Genomic DNA, 11,018 nt, shown 5'->3' with positions numbered 1-11,018 from the left:
CCTTGGCCTGATGAGGGGAGGAAGCTGCCTTTTTTGTGACATCTAGTTGGTCCCTGAGACCCGCCGGCGTGTTTCTCCTGGCAGCAGAACCTTCCAGGCGGCAGCGCTGGGGTGCAGCCGGCCCGGCCGGAGGAACGGACCTGACGGACCGCGGGGCGGGGCGGGGCGGAGGCGGAGACGCCGCGTAGGCCGGGCAGGCCGGGCGGCCGGGCTGGGAGCGAGAGCTCCATGTCCAGCCGTGTCTCCCCATGATGTTGCCCTCCCGGAGGAAAGCGGCGCAGCTGCCCTGGGAGGACGGCAGGTGAGCGGCGGCGACCAGTTGGAGCCGCGTCTTCTTGGGTGCCATTCTTTTCCTGAACGCCGATAGAATCCAGGAGCCTGACGCGGCCGCGTCTGCGGTTCTGGGGGTCACCCTGAGGGTCTCCGGTTCTTGGGGAAGGCGTCATTGGCATTTTCGCATTGACTGCATGGCTCTCTTTCTCTGCAGCTTCCATTCCGTACGTGTGACCCTCGGTTCCTGTGTCTCGGTTACTCTCTCTGTGTCTTCCTCTCTGCCCTGATCTCTCTTTGTGTTTGTTCCTCTATCTAGTCTCTTTTTCCCATGTGGTGTGGTGTGCTGTGCTGTGGTGTGGTGTGGTGTGGTGTGGTGTGGGTGTGTTTCTCTCATTGCTTCGTCTGTTTTCCTGCGCACGCTGGTTCCGTTCACGTCTTACAGAGGATCTCTCTATTTTGTTGCACCGAGTGTCTTTATTTCTTTTCTGCCTGCCCCATCACATCCTTGTGACTTCAGATCCTACCTCCTTCCTTCATGCTTTCTTCATATTTTGCGGTTAGCCCGGAAGATCACACCAGACAGAAGCTTCCTATGTTCTCTGCGTGGTTAGTTGGCCATTGCCTGGCTTATCCTAGACACACCCATTAGTTCATTTCCTGTGCTGTGGTACTTGCCTGGGTCCAGCCTCGAGTGTTAGGTGGTGAGTCTGGCCCGACCTGATGAGTTTAAGATATTTCTCCAGAAGCAGAATAGGGGAGGTGATTTCTCTGCTTAGATTTATAGGGACAATATACTTCAGGCTTGAAATATGCTCCCCTCGAGGCTGGAGAGATGGCTCAGTGGTTAAGAGCATTGCCTGCTCTTCCAGAGGTCCTGAGTTCAATTCCCGGCAACCACATGGTTGCTCACAACCATCTGTAGAGAGGTCTGGTGCCCTCTTCCGGTCTGCGGGCATACACACAGACAGAATATTATATACATAATAAATAAAATAAATATTAAAAAAAGAAAGAAAGAAGCTCCCCTCCCCCGTCCTTCTTCACCAAAACACACCTTAGTAGATATTCATTTAATGAGTGACACGTTTAGTAGGTATTATAAGATTCGAGTTTAGTGGACACAATTTTTTTCCCCCAGATTTGGTGTTAAAATGTGATGATAACATGTTGTCCAGAAACAGACCACTTAGTTTTCTGACTTCAGTTTTCCATCTCTGAAGTGAAGAATCATATTATCTACTTGGAAGGGCTCTTTGAAGTTTAATGAAGATCATATATGGAGGAAATAGAGGAGAATTTCCATCTTACGATCCGTTTCTTTTATTGTGTTCTTAGAAAATATATTGATGTCCATTCTGTGTTTTTGACACAATGGCAAAGATCCACGCAACAAGTATAACGTTCTGTAGTAAATGGGTACTAGCTATTAAACAAGCCTGCTTGAGTTTGAAGCACCTCTAATTAGCCCTAGGCTTTGATTGATAAAGGAGATCAACCCTTTTTTTAAAGTGTCCCTCAGAACCTGGGTGTGGGAGCACCTGGGACTGCAGTTCTGGAGACTGCCACCAGGTGGCACCAACAATATCTTCTCAATGTTCACTATCATCAGCTTTTTTTTTTTTTAAATATTTATTTATTATGTATACAATATTCTGTCTGTGTGTGTGCCTACAGGCCAGAAGAGGGCACCAGACCCCATTACAGATGGTTGTGAGCCACCATGTGGTCGCTGGGAATTGAACTCAACCCCTTTGGAAGAGCAGGCAATGCTCTTAACCGCTGAGCCATTTCTCCAGCCCCTATCATCAGCTTTATTGATAGACTTGGGACCCTTAGTGGATTAGGCCTTTAGAGCACAGAATGAGAGTGCCTTTGGGTACTGCGATCCTCGTAGAAAAGGGCAAGTTGGATTGAAGAAACATCCCGAGCAAGTGCATGAAGTGTCCAGTCCATGCCATACTCCTGGATAATGGCCATTGCTTATTCCCCCTGAAGGAGGTCTGGTACCCATTGTCCCTCGTCCAAGTCTCAACCCCGCTCCCAGAAGAGCTCAGAGTGCAAGAAAGACTCTGTAAAGATTCCAGGCTTGTCAGACCTTTTGCAGGTCTGGGCTCTACTGCTCCACAGTGGAAACCATCACCACAAGATGATGGGGGGTAAGTCAGAAATCCTGTGAGGGCTGTCCTACTGGGCAGCCTCGCAGCTGCATGTGGGAGCTGGGCCTGGCTTCAGGGCTGCTGGCTTCCAGATTTGCACTTGTGTCTTTAGAGAGAAGGTAGGCGTGGTCGTGGCTCCAGTGTGTGACTTAGAGCATGCTTGAAGTGCTTCAACCCTTCCTTAACTCCTCGCTCCCTGCCTGGGCCTGAGCCATAGAGAAGAATAGGACACATGCTGAAAGTAGGCTCATGCAGCTCACCACACATCAGCGATGTAAAGAAGGAAGTGCCAGGTACCCTAGCAGTACAAAGCAGGGAACTTGGGAACTTGGTGCAGGCAGTGATGGCCATGACATGGATCTTTGGCCTTGAAAGATTGCAAGGGAACCGATACATGATTAAATAAGGGGGTGTCAAGTAGGAGAAGCAGGTGGGGTGAGAAAGGACTGGAGCAGGAAGGAATGTGGCAAGTGGAAAGGGCCCTTGTCGCTCAGGGTGAGCGGGAATGCTTGTGGAAAATGGAGAGGTGACAAAAGTCTCAGGCACTTTGTCAGAGGAGTCTGACTGCCAGACAAGGATCTTGACCTTGTAAACGGAGGCTGGACAGATTGAAAGTGAAGAACAGGGCAATGACCAGGAGTCAGGATGATTGCAGGAGAATTTGGGAGGTAGAGTCCAAGATTTGATACCCGGCCAGGTGGTGGTGCCACACACCTTTAATCCAAGCACTTGGGAAATAGAGACAGACAGATCTCTGTGATTCTGAGGCTAGCCTGGGCTACAGAGTGAGTTCTAGGACAGCCAGGCTACACAGAAAAACCTTGTCTCAAAAAAACCAACCCTGCCCTCCTCAAAAGACCTGATAACTAATTCCTGACTCTTAGCCTCTGAACCATCTCTCCAGCAAAGATTTATTTGTTTATTATGTTCCAATTCCTGACTCTTAGAGTTTATAAAGTAGATTTCTTTACTGGTCACTTGGGCAGTAAGGCAGGAGCAACTATAGAGGGAACTTCCTTCTTAGATTTCTCAGAGCCATTCCTGGTATCCTCAGGAACTTCCAGAGAAGGCAGAGGTGAATTCCACCATTTCTTTTTTTGCTTATTTGTTTTGTCTGCTTTTGAGACAATGTCACTATGTTACCCAGTTTGACCTTGAACTGGAAATGCAGGCAAGGCTTTCCACCTGTTGTAATTGTTACACTGAAGGGCAGTTTCCCCAGCATCCCCAGTGTCTGAGATATTCAGCTCTTTGTCCAGTTTCTGACACAGCCCTGTCCCCCTCTATCTTTATCTCCCGTCCTATGGGCTACCTAGTGGTCTGCCACTATCCACTATCCCTTTGTACTTTATGTTGGGCAGTTTTGAGCTTCTTTAGACTAAATGCCAGCCATTTTGCCTGGGGGCTTATGTCAACACATACGCCTTTTGTGGGGCTTTCTGAGTACCTTAGCAGTACGTTTGGAAATCAGTGGATTGAATTTTTCTAAACTGGAACCCCTGCCATTGGCTAAGGACCTCAAAACACTGCCTAGTGAGAACACATACGCACGGTGAGTGTGTCCTTTCCCCTGAGCACTCTGACTAGAGTCCTCAGAGTGTGAGAAGTCATGGGAGAACTAGGGTAGCTGTAAGTGGTCTGAGAGTGTCCCGGAGTGGGGAGTGGGGTAGTCGAAGCCTGCTCCCACAAAGTCAGCTAGGTTGGGGGGGACGTTAAGAGGAAATGTCAGATGAAAGAAACTGAGACAGAAAACACAGCATAGAATCAGGAGCTCTGTTTGGTCATGTCAGAACAGCCCAGAGTTTATTTCAGAACTTGCTTGTATGCAAAAGCAGAAGGAAGCACGGCACAGTCAGTCCATCCAGTCAGTATCCAACCACGATTCCTGGCCTTGAGTGAGCGGCCTCCTAACTAACACGTGCTTGCTGCTCGGAAGCAGCCTCGCTTTCTATCTTGATGTTCCTGAGGTTTGACGGCAGCAGTAGTCTTTCTGCTAGATAGAGTGTTCTTTTTCACGGGCAGAATGCTCTTTCCCATGGGCTAACTCAGAAGTTTCTCACAGTCCTCAAGGTTACTGGAAAAAGCAGGGCAGGCAAGCTTGACCTCAAGTGACTTAAAAGTCAAAACTGACTCCAGATGGAAACTGAGTTGCACGTGGGTTACCCCAGGACAGTAGCACAGGCTAGACCTACAGAGGTAAATGGTCTGAAAGTGTCCCAGGGATAGCACAGGCTGGGCTTACAGAAGTGAATGTGCTGATCATAATTGGTAGTAGCATGAGCAAAAACATTAAACATTGCTTCTGCACTAATTGCCAGGTATTTAGGGAAGGCTAGTCATTTGGCCTTAGAGAAGGAGGCCAGAGAAAGGGCCTTGGAAGGATCTTAGCTGGCCTGTCCTCCTGACCTCCTTCCTGCTCTTATCCTAGGGCCCGGCTGCTTCCTGGAAGCCTCCGGCGGAAGTGCTCCATCTTCCACCTCTTCATTGCCTTTCTCCTGTTGGTCTTCTTCTCCCTGCTCTGGCTGCAGCTCAGCTGCTCTGGAGACATGGCCCAGGTGACCAGGGGACAAGGGCAGGAGACCTTGGGCCCACCTCGGGCTTGCCCTCCAGAGCCGCCCCCTGAGCACTGGGAAGAGGATGCGTCTTGGGGACCGCACCGCTTGGCAGTGTTGGTACCCTTCCGGGAACGCTTTGAGGAGCTCCTGGTCTTTGTGCCCCACATGCACCGCTTCCTAAGTAAGAAAAAGATCCAGCACCACATCTATGTGCTCAACCAGGTGGATCATTTCAGGTGAGGACCGGTCCCTGAGCCAGCGCCGCTGGTCCCAGTGCCTCTCCTTGCCCATGGCTTAGTGTTTATTCCTGTTGCTCAGTGGGCTCAGGCCTGTGAGGGGCTACTGGGAGGAAGGGCCCAATGGTGGGAGGAGATCAGCCCCTTTCCCTGGGTATAGTGGGAGCCTTTGGGGTGGGCCCCGATCTGATGTCTTCTCCAGGAAGATCACTGTATGTGGAATAAGTTGTATAAGACCACAGGAAGGAGCGATGACATAGAGTCCCTGGAGGAGCACTTTCCTATGCCCCTTCCATCCCCACTCACCTCCCAGCAAGCCCTGTCCCAGTCCTCTCTGCTCCTCCAGGTCAGTGCTCTAGCCACAGGGCCTCTTCTACAGAGTCTGCTCTGCTCTTTTGGTGATTCATGTCATCATGTGAGCACATAAATGCACAGAGATAATGCCCCCAAGACGGTTGAGTGGAGAGTCGGGGAGCTTGCCACCAAGCTTGATGAATCCACACCGTGTGTAGGAGAGGTCTGACTCTCACAAGCTGTCCTTTGACCTCCACCACTCTGGGACTTGCATATATACTCAATTAGTGTTTTAAAAGGAAGAATCCAGGAATGGCGATATACTCCTTTAATCCTGGCACTGGAGAGTCGGAGGAATGGTGGATCTCTGGGAGTTTAAAGCTAGGTACATATCCAGTTCCAGGACAGCCAGGGCTGCACAGTGAGACCCTGTCTTTAAGGAGAAGAGAGAGAGAGAGAGAGAGAGAGAGAGAGAGAGAGAGAGAGGAGAGAGAGAGAGAGAGGAGAGAGAGAGAGGAGAGAGAGAGAGAGAGGAAAAAGAAGGGAAAAAGGCTTCTCTGTCTGACACCCCCATTGCTATCACCCCACTTTTTTATTCACAACAGGTTTCTCAGCCAGGCAGTGGTTGTGTACATCTTTAATCCCAGCACTCAGGAGGCAGAGGCAGGTGGATCACTATGAGTTCGAGGCCAGCCTGGTCTACAGAGTAAGTTCCAGGACAGGCTCCAAAACTACAGAGAAACCCTGTCTCAAAAAAAACAAACAAAACAAAAAAACAAACCCAAAAAACCTGAAAACAAACAAAACAAAACAAACAAAAAAACAAGACATGGGTGCTGGAGAGATGGCTCAGAGGGTAAGAGCACTGGCTGCTCTTCCAGAGGTCCCGAGTTCAATTCCCAGCAACCACATGGTGGCTCACAACCATCTGTAATGAGACCTGGTTCCTTCCTTGCCTGCAGTACATTATATACTTAGTAAATAAATTAAAAAAAAAACAAAAAGCAAGACAGGGTTTCTCTGTAGCCCTAGATGTCCTGGAAAACTCAATCTTGTAGACCAGGTGGCCTAGAACTCAGATCCACCTGCCTCTGCATCCTGAGTGCTGAGATTATCTTCAATACTGTTTTTTTTTTTTTTTTAATTTTTCGAGACAGGGTTTCTCCGTAGCTTTTGGTTCCTGTCCTGGAACTAGCTCTTGTAGATCAGGCTGGCCTCGAACTCACAGAGATCCGCCTGCCTCTGCCTCCCGAGTGCTGGGATTAAAGATGTGCGCCACCAACGCCCGGCTTCAATACTGTTTGATCAGACTTCTCGGAAGATCTGAAACAGCCTTCATGAGGGTCACGGTGACTCCCATAATCCCAGGCCCTCATTCTCTCCCATCACTGGCTCCTATTAAGTACACTTTTCCCTTCTAACGACTCTGCCTAACTTCCGGTTTTCTCCATCTCAGTGGCCGACCCTGCTCATCTCCTTTCCCCTTGTGTCTCTGATCTCTCATTGGTTTTCCCTGGAGCTCAGCGCTCCCCTCCCCTCAGCTGCAGTCTCCTGGAGAATCCCATCCCATCTCATCTCCTGGTAGTAAAATCACTGGAAACTCCTAGTTTGAACATTCATACCCTTTTTTTCTTGAATTCCGGGCTTGTATATTCTGCCTCCCCTCATGATGAGACCACCAGATAGAGGTCTTAGCAACAGCCTGAGCCTGATAGGATCATGGCTGAATTCCTGATTGCTATTCCCTCAGACCTGATAAGATCATGGCTGAATTCCTGATTGCTATTCCCTCAGACCTGCTTTCTTTCCTGTCTTCCCCATTTCAGAAAGTGGAAACTACATACTTCTAGTTATGCAAGTCAGACTCTGCCTGTCACAGCCTCCAGGCTGTCAGCAAATCGTGTCTAGAGTCTGCCCACTTCTCACCATTCCTTTTGCTGCCAGGCCACCCCCCCCCCCCCCTCAGTGTCTACCTCATCCCCTAGTCTCGTCTCAGTGTACTGACTGGAGCTTCCTGGTGTCTGGTCTTGGTGGCCTTGGAGTTACGCTCCTGTGTGCGGAGCCCTGTCCCCAGCTTCCATATGATCATTCCCTCAGGCTTTCAAGTTCTAACTCAGATATCGCCCTGCTACCCTGATGTCCAGACAGCCCTTTGTGGGAGAAAAGCTGCCCACCTCCCCTTCCCGTTCCCTTCACCCTGTTTGACTTGCTTCTTCCTATCCGAAGGCCCTTGAGAACAGGGATTTGTTTCCCAATGCTATTTCTTCCAGTGTGGGTTTGAACAGTTGCGGGCATATACTAGGTGTTCTATAAACACTTGTACAGCAAGCAGAAGGGACAGTGCCCCTATCATGATGTCAATGTTGGGTGAGACAGAGAGAAACTCTCACGCACAGCGAGGGCTAGAGCTAGTCGATGAACAAGCTGGCTTCCTCTACCTGGCATCATTTATCTTGTGTAGGTTCAACCGGGCGGGCACTCATCAATGTGGGCTTCCTGGAGAGCGGCAACAGCACAGACTACATTGCCATGCATGACGTCGATCTGCTCCCTCTCAATGAGGAGCTGGATTATGGCTTCCCGGAGGCTGGGCCCTTCCACGTGGCCTCCCCAGAGCTCCACCCTCTCTACCACTACAAGACGTATGTGGGCGGCATCCTGCTGCTCTCTAAGCAGCACTACCAGCTGGTGAGGCCCAGCTCTACTCATTTGCTGGGGACCTTCCACCCTGGGTCTAGGCAGTTGTGGGGGTAGAGCAGCCTTCCTGGGGCCTAGCAGAGTGAGTCTTGCCTGAGCCTGACAGGGGACTCAGAGACATGAGGGAGGACAGGAGCGAGCACATTAGCCAGGGAGAGCTCTGCTGTGAGCACAGAAGCCCCCGCGCCTGCTGGCCAGAGAGAGCTGGTGATGTGCTGACTGCAGACTCTCCCTCGGCAGTGTCACTGGCCCTCCTTTCTCTTTACATGCCACTACTTTACATCTGTCTCTCATGTGAGAAGGTTGTGTCACTATGGCCTGTGAAATGTGGCCCGGCTGGTGGGAGATGGAGCCCCTCCTCCTCAGAAGTCTAGACAGGAGTCCCAAACTAAAGCGTACTGGTTCTCAATGGGACCCAGGGACACTTGGGTGAGAAGATTGGAGTGACTGTTCTCTGTCCTTCATGGCTGCAGTCCCTGAGCAGATGCTAATCAGGCTTGCCCTTCAGACACACAGGAAAGACCTGGGCAGAGCCACCGCAGGAGAACAGCTCTGAGAGGAAGGCAGAAGCCGTAGCAGTTGGCATTTTTGCCCCCTGAAGGGAGCTTGCCCTCGAGATACTTATCACATACAAGTTCAAGGCCCTGTGAGGAGTGGGGAAGGCCTAAGATGCGCTGACCCTTGCGTTCAGCCTCACATCCCCATCGCAGAGTAAAGGGACCAGCCAGTGCCCTGTATCACTCAGAACAGTCAGGGCAGGAAGAAGAAGGGGGAGCCCGGCTGGCTGGGCTCAGGCTTCATTCTCCTAAGCAGTAAGAGAAAAAAGTGCACCCGTGGGAGGAGGGGCATGTGACAGACACTGCCTGTCTTTGTGTCAGTGCAATGGGATGTCCAACCGCTTCTGGGGCTGGGGCCGAGAGGATGATGAATTCTACCGGCGCATCAAGGGAGCTGGCCTCCAGGTAAGGCTCCTCCCACACTGCCTGCCCCTGGGCTACATGGCTGTCCCGAGGGTCCCTTTCCTTGTTGCACCTTGGGGTTTGCAGTGGTTGCCCTGGGTTCTGATCCCTGCTTTCATGCTGACTTGCAGGGCTTTCTGCCAGAGACTCCTGTCCTGCAGGATGGCAGTAAGAGCCCCTGCCTGTGGCAGCCAGTGGGATCCCAGAAGAGTTAGTGGTAAGGGCCAAGATGACAAGAGAGGCAGCCTGACCCCTACTTCCTTTGTTTTCCTTAGCTTTTCCGCCCCTCAGGAATCACAACTGGGTACCAGACATTTCGCCACTTGCATGACCCAGCCTGGCGGAAGAGGGACCAGAAACGCATTGCAGCTCAGAAACAGGTGGTGGCCAGTCTCCTCAATGGGGGGGGGGGGGGACCAGTAGGAGCTAGTAGGCTTTATCATCCCACCAAGCTCCCCTTTGGCCCAAACGGTGCCATCCTCCCATTGATGGGCATTCTCTGTGGGCACCCTGCCCTGCTTGGTGGCTGCAGTGTGCATCTGGGCCCTGTGGATCAGCCCAGACCTGATCCATATAGGCTGGGTGAGAAGGGTTAACTAAAGGTGCAGCCTCCTGTAGGCTGGGGTGAGAAGGGTTAACTAAAGGTGCAGCCTCCTGTAGGCTGGGTGGGAAGGGTTAACTAAAGGTGCAGCCTCCTATAGACTGGGTGGGAAGGGTTAACTGAAGGTGCAGCCTCCCTTTCTGGGAGGTATATAGTCCCATAGAGAAGTCTGAATTTTCCTTAGGTGCAGGCTTGGACAAGATGGCAGCTTTGGGCTCTTCTCTTTTAACGGAGATGGGTGAACAGTTGGCACCATGAAGCGTGAGTTCATGTTCTTCTCTTCTTCCCAGGAACAATTCAAGGTGGACCGGGAGGGCGGCCTGAACACTGTGAAGTACCGGGTGGATTCCCGCACAGCGTTGTCTGTAGGAGGGGCCCCCTGCACTGTCCTCAACATCATGTTGGATTGTGACAAGGCAGCCACCCCATGGTGCATATTTGGCTGAACTGGCTGAACAGTAAGGAAGCCTGTGCTTCCAGACCTCAGTGCTGCTCAGGCTCAGGAAACCTCAGGCCTTAGGCCCAGCTCTAGAGGATGCAGAGTGACCTGAAGGACTAGCCAGCCCCCTATCTACAGCCACCTGGGCCAGCTCCCTCCATAGCTGCAGCCACCTGGGCCAGCTCCCTCCATAGCTGCAGCCACCTGGGCCAGCTCCCTCCATAGCTGCAGCCACCTGGCCCCAGCCAGGCTCAAGACCGGACACAGGGAGTTCTGGGATGCTGCAGGAAAATCGCCAGAGAAGTTGGAAGTGTGGCTTGACGGGGATCAGCCTTCCAGCCCACCCTGCTCTTCCTGACCGCCCACGCCCCCCGAGGCCTGAGGCCAAGAAAGATGGCTGGGGTTGTCCTAGCCCTTCTGTTCCTTTGGAAGAGAAGCCTCACACAGATGTAGTCGAAAGCCACGGAGCCAGTGTGTATGGCAGCTGCTATTAGGAGGCTTAGAACTTCAGAAGGCAGAATATAGCCCCGAGCAAAGGAGCAGCTAAAACTAGCTTTAGCTGGCTGTCACCCTGAAGAAATGGGGTTGGCGGTGGGCCCGTTTGTGCCACCAGATCTCCCTTTTCAATCGGAACTAGAACACTGGATTCTTATGCAGAATTTTCTGATTTTTAAATGGTAGCAGCTAACTAAAACTTTCAAAAGCTATGGCAGGCCAAACAAAATGTTTTGTGGACCACTGGTTTGTCACCTTTGTTGACCAGACAGGGTGCAAAAGATGACACTGTAAAGATTTTTCTGCCCAATAA

The 11,018-nt window shown here is 51.4% G+C and overlaps 1 protein-coding gene across 1 annotated transcript; it reads left to right on the top strand.

The window, feature by feature from the left end:
* The first annotated feature begins 166 nt into the window (after window positions 1-166).
* LOC121445746 (beta-1,4-galactosyltransferase 7-like) lies at window positions 167-10,797 on the top strand. The gene is given in 7 exon segments (XM_041647892.1): window positions 167-301; window positions 4,858-5,220; window positions 7,976-7,988; window positions 7,990-8,202; window positions 9,090-9,173; window positions 9,446-9,550; window positions 10,062-10,797. Coding segments are annotated over 7 exon segments (987 nt in total). The 5' UTR covers window positions 167-248; the 3' UTR covers window positions 10,218-10,797.
* Window positions 10,798-11,018: the final 221 nt, after the last annotated feature.

The sequence above is a fragment of the Microtus oregoni genome, unplaced genomic scaffold (genome assembly GCF_018167655.1).
Source record: "Microtus oregoni isolate MIOR12 unplaced genomic scaffold, Mior012 000478F_ref0000488, whole genome shotgun sequence".
NCBI lineage: Eukaryota > Metazoa > Chordata > Mammalia > Rodentia > Cricetidae > Microtus > Microtus oregoni.
The sequence above is the reverse complement of the archived record's forward strand: the minus strand, read 5'-3'. Positions and strand labels throughout refer to the sequence as shown.